Genomic DNA, 14,694 nt, shown 5'->3' on the forward strand with positions numbered 1-14,694 from the left:
GTTTTGATGTTCACACCCTCTCCATCCATTCACATCTGGTAAGGATTCTTGAAAGAAGAACTTGTATGCCACCTTTATTTAAACTTCTTTATCAGAATCATACAATACTATAGCTCATTTCGGAACTAAAACTTGCAGCATACCATGACGTCCAACATATCAAAACGTGACGTCCAACATATCAAAACGTGACGTCCAACATATCAAAACGTGGCGTCCAACATATCAAAACCTGGCAGAGTGTAACAGATTTTTATACCACTAAATACACTAACATGTAAGGACTGTTTCAGAAGCAAAACAGAATACAACGTGAAAGGTCAAATCCATGGCAAATTAATTGTTTTGTGGCCCAATGTTACTCCATAACATATGTGAACAAAATTACAGATATATAAAGACATCATCCATAGATTAACAATCTGCAGTCTTACGCTCTCTTCCAGGATGAGTCAACAGTCTCTTCCTTTATGTTCCTGAAACAAAACAATAAATGTGTTACAGGAAACAGAGGCAGCGCCGCCAGCTTTACATTACATACAGTAAATACATACATTCATTTCACAATAAGATGTTTGTCGTTTGCATGGAAAGTACTGGGTAGGTCAATTTCGACTGGGGGCGTGAACCCAGCATGGCTGGTTTGCTTGACTCCTCACCATGAACTTCTGGTAATGTGACGGGCTACTGCAGTGCTGGTTCTTGGCTTCGTCCTCGTCGGCGTAGATCACCTGACACAGGTGGCAGAAGTAGCCCACCACGGGACGAACAAATTCCCTTCCTGTGGTACAGATTAAAAGGAGATGAATTGTACGTGTGTGGTTCTGAATGGTACGTGTGTGGTTCTGAATGGGACGTGTGTGGTTCTGAATGGTACGTGTGTGGTTCTGAATGGTACGTGTGTGGTTCTGAATGGTACGTGTGTGGTTCTGAATGGTACATGTGTGGTTCTGAATTGTACATGTGTGATTCTGAATGGGACGTGTGTGGTTCTGAATGGTACGTGTGTGGTTCTGAATGGTACATGTGTGGTTCTGAATTGTACGTGTGTGGTTCTGAATGGTACGTGTGTGGTTCTGAATGGTACATGTGTGGTTCTGAATGGTACATGTGTGGTTCTGAATGGTACATGTGTGGTTCTGAATGGTACGTGTGTGGTTCTGAATGGTACATGTGTGGTTCTGAATGGTACGTGTGTGGTTCGGAATGGTACATGTGTGGTTCTGAATGGTACATGTGTGGTTCTGAATGGGACGTGTGTGGTTCTGAATGGTACATGTGTGGTTCTGAATGGTACATGTGTGGTTCTGAATGGTACATGTGTGGTTCTGAATGGTACGTGTGTGGTTCTGAATGGTACGTGTGTGGTTCTGAATGGTATGTCTGTGGTTCTGAATGGGACGTGTGTGGTTCTGAATGGGACGTGTGTGGTTCGGAATGGTACGTGTGTGGTTCTGAATGGGACGTGTGTGGTTCTGAATGGGACGTGTGTGGTTCTGAATGGTACGTGTGTGGATCTGAATGGTACATGTGTGGTTCTGAATGGTACATGTGTGGTTCTGAATGGTACATGTGTGGTTCTGAATGGTACGTGTGTGGTTCTGAATGGGACGTGTGTGGATCTGAATGGGACGTGTGTGGAACTGAATGGGACGTGTGTGGTTCTGAATGGGACGTGTGTGGTTCTGAATGGTACGTGTGTGGTTCTGAATGGTACGTGTGTGGATCTGAATGGTACATGTGTGGTTCTGAATGGTACATGTGTGGTTCTGAATGGTACGTGTGTGGTTCTGAATGGGACGTGTGTGGATCTGAATGGGACGTGTGTGGAACTGAATGGGACGTGTGTGGTTCTGAATGGGACGTGTGTGGTTCTGAATGGTACGTGTGTGGTTCTGAATGGTACGTGTGTGGATCTGAATGGTACATGTGTGGTTCTGAATGGTACATGTGTGGTTCTGAATGGTACATGTGTGGTTCTGAATGGGACGTGTGTGGTTCTGAATGGGACGTGTGTGGTTCTGAATGGTACATGTGTGGTTCTGAATGGTACATGTGTGGTTCGGAATGGTACATGTGTGGTTCTGAATGGGACGTGTGTGGTTCTGAATGGGACGTGTGTGGTTCTGAATGGGACGTGTGTGGTTCTGAATGGTACATGTGTGGTTCGGAATGGTACATGTGTGGTTCTGAATGGTACATGTGTGGTTCTGAATGGTACGTGTGTGGTTCTGAATGGGACGTGTGTGGTTCTGAATGGTACGTGTGTGGTTCTGAATGGTACATGTGTGGTTCTGAATGGTACGTGTGTGGTTCTGAATGGTACGTGTGTGGTTCTGAATGGTACATGTGTGGTTCTGAATGGTATGTCTGTGGTTCTCAGCAGAAAACAGTGCTGTAAATGCTGACCATAAGGCTGCTTCAGTGTTCCGCTCGTACATCAGATATTTGAAAGCAGGTCAGTTTAGTGAGACCAGAATGTAATCTCTTACCGACTGGGTTGTTGGGTTTGAATGACTCCGTACTGGTCTTGGGAGGGTCTGCAGGTGATGACTCCGTACTGGTCTTGGGAGGGTCTGCAGGTGATGACTCCGTACTGGTCTTGGGAGGGTCTGCAGGTGATGACTCCGTACTGGTCTTGGGAGGGTCTGGAGGTGCTGACTCCGTACTGGTCTTGGGAGGGTCTGGAGATCTCCGAGCCTCCTCCTCTGGCCTGGCTTCCATCTTCTCCTCGGGGCTGCAGGCCTGCTGCTCCTCCTCAGAGGCTCTGGCCTGGGGAGCCTTCATGCTGCCGCCCTGCTCAACAAAATCAGACGCCGTCAAAGAAGCATTGAGACAACAGACATTACTCTCACCATAGTCTCGCATAGGCAGACCTATCTCCACACTTCGTTTACGCTGTGCCAACGCCGGAGACAGGTCTGACTAGACATATTACCATTCTGAAATAGGGGGGGGGAAAATGCAGTATTTCTTTAAACAAATCAAAGTCGTCTTGGGCGGAGCCAGCCCCGGATGCAGCAACGGTGCTCTTACAAAATAGTCTGGATCGAATCTGATTAATTTGCATCGCCAGTCTCGCCACTGATTGGGCAGTGTGACAACGAATGACAAGGTTTATTGCCAAAACCTACATCCGTTGAGTCAGACTACTCTCACCATGATCAAATGTGAGCCTCATCTATTTGGATTAGGTATTAGCAGTTTGCAGAGTGACTAACATTGAAGTTTAACTGACATTAAAAGTTGAGTCTGCCACCAGAATGTAAAGGCATGGGGGCGGAGCAAAGGCACGGGCCGGCTATTGACAACACAGACAGAAAAGCTGGAATAACAACAGACAGGCCACCGGTAGGGGTGAGTCACTTCAGTAGAACGCGATTAGGACGCTATGGCTCAACGAAACAACCTGATATCAGGTGGTTTTAATTCGTTTTGACAATGTGAATAAAATCAACGAGTGCAGCTTTAAGGGAGTAGTAAAGGAAAAATGCATGTTTAGCCCTGTTTTAAGGTTACTTATGATCATAGGCAAGGCAAGTTTATTTATATAGCACATTTCAGCCACAGGGTAATTCAAGGTGCTTTACATGAGACATCAAAAGCATTAAAACAAAAAGCAAGACATTATAGACATTTAAAACAAAAATATTAATACAATTTAAAACAATAATAATAAATCATATACAATTGTTCAGATCAAAACGTTGACAAAACTAGCACTTTTGAGAAAGTCTGATAATTGCTCTACCACCGTTTTGGTCATACAATGGATGTGGGTGGGCACCGTGAAAAATCATTCAAAAAACATGTTAAACTCTCAATTTCAAAGACAATCCATTGTATGACCACAACGGTGGTAGAGCAATTATAAAGTGCTAGTTTTGTCAACGTTTTGATCTGAACCATTGTATATGATCATAAGTAACCTTAAAACAGGGATAAACATGCATTTTCCCTTTACTACTCCTTTAAGTGTGTTTCTGTTGGTGCAGATTTACCTTCTGATCACCTGAAGTCTGGGTGTCTGATGAGGGTTTGTCTGCAGTCACCTCAGACACCCCGGCGTTCTCCTCCCTCTTCTCCTGTGTGATGGAACAGACTTCCTCAGAGCCAACAGACTTCTCTATGACCTTGTTCTTCTTGGCTTCATTCTCCTTCTTTTCATCAGTGGAGTCTGTTCCCTCTTCAGCCTTCTTAGTCAAGTCTTTTTTCTCAGTTGTCTTTTTAGTCAAGTCATTCTTTCCGGCAACCGAGTCACCTTTGTCTGTAGTGTTTCCACTTGAATCCTCCTCCTTGGTCGTCTTTTTTGTTGAGTCCTCCTTGGCATCCGAGTCCTCTTTCTCTGTAGTCTTTTTCACAGCCGTTTTGTCGGAGGTCTTTCTGGTTGAGACTTCTCTCTCTGAAGTCTTCGATTTGGAACGAGAACGACTTCTGGACCGCCTCCTCCTCCGCGCGCTTCTAGTTCTGGGTCCTCTCTTCCTCTCGCTGTCCGATTCAGAGTCTGATTGAACCCTCCACCCAACCCTGAGAAAAATACACAGTTCATTAGACTGTTTAAAATGGCTGTTCACAGAAAACAAAAAAACATCTGAATGTGTGCCCTACTGAAGAGAAACAAGTTGGGTTGTAACGGCACACGTATTACCCTGTAGTAAGCCTGCGGTATTTCCGAGATAACACGACGTCCAGTCTTGCACCATGAAATTCGATGGGCTTATAGCTCAGCTCATTGGCCACTTTAAAGGCTTCATCAGAACTTGACATCTCAATAAAGCCCTGCATGCACAACAAGAACAATCAGAGTTACACAGCCGTTAGACTTTCCAAGACCAAACCAAAGCATACAAATAGGATTTGGACTCAATTACATAACGATTATTATCTAGAAATGTAGGCTTCCTGAAATACTTGTGTAGAAATGTATGATCATCTCAATAAATTATTTTATTCAACATCATAATATACTGAAACACATATTAAAGGAGAATGCTCTTTTTCGACAACCTGGACCTTATTTACGGCATATTATAAGATGTTTGACTCACCAAGATAACTTTGGTGTAATTCGGAGGCATGTAGAACAAATGTAAAATCCAGCACGAGCCAAGTATATCCATGTAATGGAGGCGGACGGGGCACCGAGAATATAGCTTCTAAAAAATTTATTTTCTGCCGCGAAACGGTTGTTTTCATCAATCTATTTTTATGAATCGCAAGTTGTGCTTCCATAGAGCGAAGGCTTGTTGTGGTTTTCCTCTGTAATATGATCTTTAGAAACGTCTTTAGAAATGAAATAAAGCTTCCCCACTTGCTCCAGCATGCATGCGCAGAGCAGAATGGCTATTCTCCGTCTGTAGGCTACACTCGCGGCTCACATTCTCTACACTACGATCGGCTTCCATCATATTCTAAGTCATCTTCTATGTCCTCAAAATCTGATAAATATTCAGCCATATTGCACACAATATTCCAGGCACCAACAAGACGATCGGAGCTTAGAGAATGTGAGCCGCGAGTGTAGCCTACAGATGGAGAATAGCCAGTTTGCTCTGCGCATGCGTGCTGGAGCAAGTGGGGAAGCTTTATTTCGTTTCTAAAGACGTTTCTAAAGATCATATTACAGAGGCATGTGAAAACCACAACAAGCCCTCGCTCTATGGAAGCACAACTAGCGATTCATAAAAATAGATTGATGAAAACAACCGTTTCGCGGCAGAAAATACATTTTTAGAAGCTGCATTCTCGGTGCCCCGTCCGCCGCCATTACATGGATATACTGGCTCGCGCTGGATTTTAAATTCCTTCTACAGGCCTCCAAATTACACCAAAGTTATCTCAGTGAGTCAAACGTCTTATAATATGCCGTAAATAAGGTCCAGGGTGTCGAAAAAGAGCCTTCTCCTTTAAATGTTATACTCTAGGCCTTAAGTTAAAAAAAAGTTAGATTAAAATAGAGATGGGTAATCATTGGAGAGACCTACTGTACCTCTTGACGATTCCGGAGGAGGAAGTATCTCACTACTTTTCCATAGCCCTTCAGCGTCTTCACAAACTCAGCGTCCGTGTAGAAACGCAGAGGAAGATCCCTGACGTAGAGCACTCTGCCACACTGGAAGATGTGTCGCATTACTTTTTAAGTAAAGGAACTTTTGCAGTAAACACAGAGTTTACCAAGTTCAGTAAACTAATTTGAAATGTGTTTAAGAACAAAAAGTAGAATAAACTCAGCCAAAATGGATAATGTCAACAGAGCGCCAAAAGATTAAGTCAGACGAACGTATGTTTCTAAGTTAACAGGGCATCAGTGCAGAGGGAGTCTGATGGATGCATATGGACATGATACGATGCTCATACAATGCCAGGAACCTACAAACTGCAAGTTCTGATCTGTACTGAAAAGTCTCACATATTTCCTTTGATTAACAGTACATAAGCAACTGCAGGAAAGAACCTGTCCTCACCTTCGCCTTGTCCCTCCTATCTGCAGAAGAAACAAAACGTGTCATGTTAAGGTTTTGTCGAAAATACCTTTCAAATGCAAAGTGTGCTTGTAACTTCACCGGATGGCTAAACCAGGGTTTATACTTGTTTTCGGGGTTTTTTTTTGGGGGGGGGGGGGGGGGGCGTTCGCTGACTGTGTCGGTGGTCAACACATATGAAGCAAGCAACCAAGTAGGAGAAAAATGGATTTTCGACACGCTTTTACTTAGCAGACGCTGTCACTACCTTCTTCCTCGGACATCTCCTCAGACAGCTCGTCCAGCGTGATGCAGTCGTCCAGACTCTCTGGGAAGTCAGGATGGAGGTCCTGGGTGGAAACGGACACAAACATGAGGTCAAACGAGCTCCATGGGCCGCTGAGGCGGCGCCAGACGGGTCTGTATTTACCTCGTCCTCTGGGTCCTCTCCGGCTCTCTCTGCCCGTGGCTCTGGTGAGCCAGCAGGAGCAGAGAGGTCTGCAGCAGGAGCTTCCTCCTTCTCCGTCCCGGTGGAAGAGCTTGGCCTCTGCTCGCGCTGCTCCTCCTCCTCCTTCTCGCTCCTATTCTGCCGTTTCTCCTCCTCTGGAGCTCCTTCTGAGGGCCCAGCCTCTGTTTCAGCCTCCTGCTGCATCTCCTCCGGGCACACAGCCTCCGCCTCAGCCTCCATGGACTCGTCCTGTAGACTCTCCCCGTCCTCCCCAATCACCTCCATCCCTTCTATATCACTGTCCATGCTCCAGCTGCCACCGTCCTCCTCCTGCCTGCTGCCCTCAGCCTCCAGCTGGACAAGCTGATCCCTGACGGCTGGTTGCGTCTTCTCAGCATCCGATTGGACCTTCTGATCAGTTGTGGCGGACTGATTTGAGCTTGTTGTGGCGGACTGATTTGAGCTTGTTGTTGTGGTGGACTGATTTGAGCTTATTGTTTTGACTTCCTGATTGGTGCTGGCTGTTTGGCCCTTCTGATCGGTGCTGGCAGGTTCTACAGCGGTGGCTGGAGTCTGCGTCTGGCCACCTTGGCCCTCGGTCTTCTCCTTGGTCTGAGGTTTTGAGGAGGTAGGCGGAGCTGTGTTGTCAGTGTTTGAGTCTGTGACAAAAGAAAGTACAGGCGGTTGATTAAACAATCAAGCATGATCTATTGTGCATCACGCCACAACCTAAGCCTGTGTGGGATCATCCAAAGAGATACTAGTATCAAATGAGTGAGAATGAGATGTTCTTACCTTTGGGTAGAGTTTTGTCAGGCCCCTGGGTCTTCTCGCTGGACAGATTGTCCCTGGTGGGTGAGCACAGGCTCCTGGAGGAACCCTCACCATGCCTGCTGGAGGACCTCGACCTCCTCCTGCTCTCTCCTCTGCTGCTGTCTCCTCTCTCTCTACTCCTGCTGCTCCTCCCTTCACTACCCCTGCCCTCTCCTCTGCTGCCGTCTCCTCTCTCTCTACTCCTGCTGCTCCTCCCTTCACTACCCCTGCCCTCTCCTCTGCTGCTGTCTCCTCTCTCTCTACTCCTGCTGCTCCTCCCTTCACTACCCCTGCTCTCTCCTCTGCTGCTGTCTCCTCTCTCTCTACTCCTGCTGCTCCTCCCTTCACTACCCCTGCTCTCTCCTCTGCTGCCGTCTCCTCTCTCTCTACTCCTGCTGCTCCTCCCTTCACTACCCCTGCCCTCTCCTCTGCTGCTACGGCTCCTGTCTCCTCTCTCTCTACTCCTGCTGCTCCTCCCTTCACTACCCCTGCCCTCTCCTCTGCTGCTACGGCTCCGGTCTCCTCTCTCTCGACTCCTGCTGCTCCTCCCTTCACTACCCCTGCCCTCTCCTCTGCTGCCGTCTCCTCTCTCTCTACTCCTGCTGCTCCTCCCTTCACTACCCCTGCTCTCTCCTCTGCTGCTACGGCTCCTGTCTCCTCTCTCTCTACTCCTGCTGCTCCTCCGCCTCTTAGAGAGTGGGGAGTGACTCCCATGACTGCGGGCTCTCCTCTTGGGACTTGGCGTCCTCTTCGTCTTGGTAGCGGTGCTCTCCTCATACTTCCTGGCTGAGGGCACGTTCCTGAGAGACCAGAGAGAAGAAAGAGACAAACATCTAAATGTTACCCTGATACCCTCATAGAAACCTGAACAACAGAGCAGACTACAGAGGGAGGTATAAGCAGAACATTTTCTTTTGTAGATATAATAATCAATATACATATTATATACAACAATTATTTATATGTGCAACCAATACTTTTATATACACAATGTTAAGTTATTTACTTTAATTCTATCAAAAAAAAAAAAAAAAAACGTGCCATTAAGACACTAACATGACATGAATGAACTTACACAAGTGTATTGTACTCTGAAGAGAATGTCACTTGAATTGATACACCTTCTATTTTGAGTGAATGGGATGAATAATAATCGACCAGCTTCTCAGCGTCTGCCCCGTTTGCCATTTCCACAAACGCCTGTGTGTAAAAAAAGTCAGTCAGCATAAATTTGTTACAGAGAGACGATGGACAGACATGAATGTGAACACAAGAGGGCTTCCTGGCAGAGCACACATACGCAGCTAAAATTAGAAATGTTGATTATGCCATGGTGGAACATTTTATGGATCGTCAACTTGATTTTTATGTCTCTTTTAATGCTTTAGGTTTAGATAATGTCCCCCTAACCCCTAGAAGAGGACATCTTTAACTAGATAATTAGCTCTTAAATCCTTAGCTATTGTGTGTATTTATTTCCTTGATTTGTATTTCTTTACAACTGTGTCTTTCACATGCTCTGGATGATGATGTGTTATTATTTACTTTTATCTTGTCATTTTAGGATGCCTAATTTATAACATCTTGGCCAGGGACCACAGATGAAAATTAGCCTATAAAATCTGGCATATTTACATTTGTTGTTGATTGATATGCATTGTCCCTTCTCAAATCAACTGAAATGAAAGGAAACAGGAAGGGAACCTCAACCAATCAGAGAGCAGGGAGGGAACCCTCAACCAATCAGAGAGCAGGGAGGGAACCCTCAACCAATCAGAGAGCCGCTGGATACACAGACTTCAAGCTATGACATCCCCTGGGTTGACACTATCGATATGGTATCTTTTCTGTAATCTTGGAGCATTTAGACTTTTGACATTAGTGTAGTCTACTGTATATGATGTTACCTTTTTTTGAATATGTTTATTATGTGATTTGATGGTCAATGTTCCTTGAAAATGTATTTTAGTGTATGATCTTTGGTAGCCTCTATTCTGTCCTCGGTTGGCTGTTAGGATTTTGACAGCTGGCCAGTTTCTCACCACTTGTGCATCATCTCACTGATACCTACAGGTGTACCAACTTATACTGATGACTGGTTAGTCTATGCCCTGATGAAGGCCACTGCTGGCTGAAACATGTTGGCTATCTGTGGTTCTCAGATGAAATAGCTTGTAGATTAAAGCTTTTTATATTTTGGAAGAGTGCATCGGACCATTTCTTTGATGATTCTAATGTGAAAACAAGAGTTGACTTTACCATGGATGGCAGGAAGAGGGAGTAGACCACGGGCCCGAAGCGTTTAGCTATGACCATCAGGTCCAAGTAGCCCTCCTCGCCCACCGGCGCCGGGGTGAAACTCACCACCCTGGAACTCTGTGAGGAACAACACCTTTAGAAAGGGGGCCAGTGACCCCCAACATGTGCATAGAGAGATGGAACATACACCATTCAGATCGTATGTTTTTGTTGTTGTTCTTTTTTTGTAATCAACTTTGGACCTGGTTTTACCTGGAGGAATGAGAATGTTGACGACAAATAAAAGGTGATCCTTTTTCCCTCGGTGTGCACAGGGTTCCCAGTGTAGTATTTAACCAGGTCCTCCGCCTGGCCGTGGGAGCCCATCTCCACAAACGCCTGAAAGTTCAGAAAGGGCGGTTCTGACTGTCAAGGAGCTATTTTGGGAAAACACAGCCGACTCCTCAGACTTTTAAAACAAACATTTGTTGAAATTATTTAGCAACAAAAGTAAACAGCGGGGCATTAATAAGTAGATAATTACAAATAGTAACACTGATTGCTTTGAGACGGACTGAGCAGCATGCCTCGTCACTATGCTTGAATGCTGCTATATTAGTTAGGTCCATAAATGTTTGGATATTGACACAATTTTTATAATTTTGGCTCTTTACACCACCACAATGGATTTGGAATGAATGAAGTGCAGACTTTCAGCTTTAATTTGAGGGTATTTACATCCAAATCTGATGAACGGTGTATGAATTGCAAAATATTTTATATTTGCCCCCCTCCCCTTTCTAAGGGACCAAAAGTAATTGGATAATTGGCTGCTCAGCTGTTCCGTGGCCACGTGTGAAATGTTTCATTTCAAATCCAGTGGTGGTGGAGGGCCAAAATGATGAATTGTGTCCAAATATTTACAGACCTAAATGTACGTATATCATTTGTAATATCTAACACATATAATATAATTAGTCATTATCACAGTATCGTATTACTTAATCTCAAAAATACCAATTACTACTATGGATTATGGTTAAAAACAGCTTTAAGTGGGTTTTAAAATGATGTGTTAGCCATGGAGGGATGGAAGAGTTCATAGGCTACTGGTCTTACCAATGAAGGAAAAAAGATGATTTTCACAACTTTCCCAAATTGTTCAGCCAGGCTCCTCAGAGAAGTTTCATCATAAGTCTGGTCGGAAAATTTGGCACAAATCACTTTAGTCCTCTGGAGTAGGAAAAAAAAACAAGACCAGTTTCAGGACAGTGAATAAAGCACTAATAAAGTATATTCATATATAGTATAGTAATATTTTCCTACTGACGGAGCAATATAACAGTATAAACACCTTGGCTGCTTTAGTTCTTCTTGACTTGCTGTTTTCTGGTCTTTTGCCTGTAGGACGACATAAAGCTAACCCACTTACATTGACAGTACTTGTACAGTACTTGATCAAATGCATATTATCCCTTGTGATGACATTGAAGCGTGAGCTACTGCAACAGGTCTCTTTACCAGGGCTGAGGTTGGGTCTCCTGGAGGGAGGCGCCGTCTTCTCCTCGGCCTTCGGCCTCGCTGGTCGGTCATCGCTCCTAAAAGAATCACGGGTCAACGGTCTCCCACAGTCACGCAAAAACAAACGTGCACATGCTAACATGCATGCGGCTTATCAGCAGTGAGGACGAGATTGTGGTTCTGTACACAAAACAGTGAAGATGTACTCACTTGCTGACACTCTCCAACCTGCAGTCCCAATCCGGGAATCTAAATATTAGACAGAGATGAGAGGCTAGTATGACAACACACAGAACAGGGGCCACACAGAAAAACCTCCCTGTTAGCGATGGGGGGACTGCATGGAAAAAGCAGGAAGAAAATAAGATAGAGGGAGAGGTGATAAGATAAAATAATCCTTGATTAGTCTCACAAGGGAAAATTGCAACGTTACAGCAGCAAAGTGGATAGGGTAAAAAAAAAACAAAGATAAAATAACACAAAATTCACACACCGTTTAAATTAAAGTGCAGATGTTTGTCAGTAAACCTCTCTACTACTCACACTTGGAGGAGGGAAAGTTGGCCGTCCCCATGCTGAGGTCCATTGGCGTGCGCGGTCCAGGCCTGCAGGAAAGGAAACCTCTGTTTTTACGCCGCATCATCAGACAGGAAATGTCTGCCATCTGATCGGCACCAATCACAATACATTACCTACAATCACCCATTCACTATATCTTACCAACCTACCTGCTTTCACCCTGTGCTCCACAGTCTGTGGTTTGAGAAAGCGACCTAGGGCGACCCTTTAATCGAAACGCCGACAGCGCGGCCGATTCAACCAAAACTAATTAGGGAGGAGGCGGGGGGAGGGGGGGGTAGACAGACTACTTACCTTCTCAGAGAGCACAGTGATATCGCACAGAGAGCATGCGTAAGGGTACATCTCGGGAGCTTCTCCGTGGAAATCGAGAGCGGCCTTCCTGGAGGGCATCTTGCCGAGGCCCTTCATCCTGCTGTTGCGGTCTTGACTTCCGGGTTGGTTGTAGTCCACCGGCGTCGGCGCAGATGACCTTCTATAATCAATATCTGAACAGGAGGAGATGGGAGCTTTGCCGCCGCCGCCACCCTCGGACGCCGCACTGTAAGAGGGCCTTTCATAGACGGAGCGGTCCTTCACTTGCTTACCGTAGTTGTAGTCCCCCGGGTAGCTAGTCTCTGCAGCCTCGCTCGGGGAGCTGTGCTTGTAGGAAGTGGAGCCAGTCTGCCTAGGGTTTCCCCAACGGTCTTGCCAGCTGGCGACCTGCTCTGGTGGCAGGGGCTTTGGCTCGGGGTCCCTGTAGGAATGGTCCAGCGGATACCTTACCGGCTGGGAGCAAATCTGCTGCCATTCGCTGGAGGTGGTGTTGGGGGTTGGCGTTGGATGAGGGCGAGCAGGTGGAGGATGAGATGTGCCCAGGGGACGGGAGGCGGCAGAGGAAGATTGTGCCCGTCTCTTGCTCTTGATCTCCACAAGCAGGCCCGGCAGGGTCTCCATGGTGAGGAGGTGTTCGGGCAACTCGGCCAACAGAGCCAAGTCTTTGGGTTCCAGACCGCAGCTGCTCAGGAGGCTGAGTGCTTGATCTGGGACCCTTTGGGACGGGTTGGTCTCCACCAAGGAAGCTCTGGATGAGGGTGGGTAGGGGGAGCAGGAGGAGGAGGATGACATGGCGGAATGAGATGTCTCCTGTGGTCTCCTGTAAAGGCTGTAGTCCACAGACGAGCGGAGCGGATCTGAATCTGGGTCCAAGTCGGACCGAGAATCCTTGGCTGGTCTTCCGTAGGGGTAGTTGTGAGACATGCTGGAAGGTGGACGAAGCGAGTCTCTGTAGATAAAGTTGCCGGGGAGAGAGGTCACTGTAAAAAGCCTATGGAAATGACCAATATCTCGAAAAGACTTACTGTTCTTGGATACAATGCACAGCCACATACGGTTGAAGGTGGAAAGTCATGGGACACAGCTAACTTGACATGCAATCTTCAAAGAGGTAACGTTTGCTTGTTGTAACTTGTTAGTTTTCGAACCCGGGTAAGCCTGTCAGACTAATTTATGTATCAATGAGGGTTCAATAAAATCAAAACCTTGCCCACCCGGTGAACCAGATTTTCAAAACGCGTCTATCTAGATGTAAATATAGCAAGCCGTCCTAGCTACGTTAGCTAACAATCTGTCAAACATATCCCGCACAAAGATCCATGTATTGCACAATGTCCAACAACACTTGGCATTTATATACTAAAGTAGTGAAGTATGCATGTGTCTTCTTACCTACACACGAAGTAGCCCTGTCAGGACTAAAACACTTCTGGGAGCGAAAAAACAGCGGAAGTGTGTTCTTCGTCGGTACAGTTCAATGCTCCAAACAGTGAGATTGGTTCCTACCAGTGACAGATTGGTTCCTACCTATGGTTTCTACCCAACAGTGCTCCAGTTTGCTGCAGTAATTATATCACTCTTGAATCGGTTACTCTTACTGACAATAAGATGTAGGCTATCAGACATAACTTGCTCAGCAGATTTTGCTTATATACTACTGCCCTTTATTTTACATCTTACACAATAACATGTACTGTACACGTGTAAACATGTTGTCCCCCACCCATTATACATGTTCCCTTGTGGTATCAAGCCCCCTGCCTCTCACTAGGCGTTTTAATACAGGTATCCCACTATATTGGCATATAGAAGACCCCCAACTTTTTGGCTTTGTTTGTTTATAATGAGCCAAAGAAAGACGGCATAATGTGTGATTTTATATAGCACGCCGGCAATCTGGAATCGAGAGGCGTGACCCTTAGACGCAACATTCGCTAGTTGTTAAACAAGTACAAGCACCAGTGCATGGTCAAAAGTCCTGATGAATGTTGAAATACAGCGCTACTAATGTCACATCATGTGTACCAATGATTGACCACAGTAAGCTCTCTACAAACTATGGTAAAGTGAGTAAGAGTACAATAATGTCTACATCTAGTGGGCAAACAAGTCCATGCACCTGTATGGTCAAAAGTCCTATAATAAATGTTGAAATGCAGACATGTCTAGCGCTACTAAACCCCTCAAGCTCTACTCTCTGCGGATGTAGAAAGTAAATGGTTTCCCGAGTAAACTTGTCTGAGACTATACTGAGACACCAAGCTTCTGATGCGTAAATGTACTTGTAACTTGAAAAATGCATTGGAAAGGCACCCCTTT

The 14,694-nt window shown here is 45.7% G+C and overlaps 1 protein-coding gene across 1 annotated transcript; it reads right to left on the reverse strand.

Moving 5' to 3' along the window:
- Positions 1-351: 351 nt before the first annotated feature.
- On the reverse strand, positions 352-13,299 carry matr3l1.1 (matrin 3-like 1.1; the record flags this gene model as incomplete). Its single annotated transcript, XM_084448663.1, has 20 exons — positions 352-476; positions 660-781; positions 2,493-2,796; positions 4,002-4,527; positions 4,649-4,779; positions 5,990-6,112; positions 6,465-6,484; positions 6,730-6,811; positions 6,892-7,568; positions 7,705-7,981; positions 8,045-8,522; positions 8,798-8,922; positions 9,982-10,098; positions 10,234-10,359; positions 11,080-11,193; positions 11,315-11,379; positions 11,482-11,558; positions 11,692-11,730; positions 12,025-12,086; positions 12,355-13,299. 20 exons carry the CDS (start codon positions 13,297-13,299, stop codon positions 453-455), a joined length of 4,434 nt encoding a protein of 1,477 aa, XP_084304789.1. The 3' UTR covers positions 352-452.
- Between the last annotated feature and the right edge of the window lie 1,395 nt (positions 13,300-14,694).

The sequence above is a fragment of the Borostomias antarcticus genome (assembly GCF_949987555.1).
Source record: "Borostomias antarcticus genome assembly, chromosome: 14".
NCBI lineage: Eukaryota > Metazoa > Chordata > Actinopteri > Stomiiformes > Stomiidae > Borostomias > Borostomias antarcticus.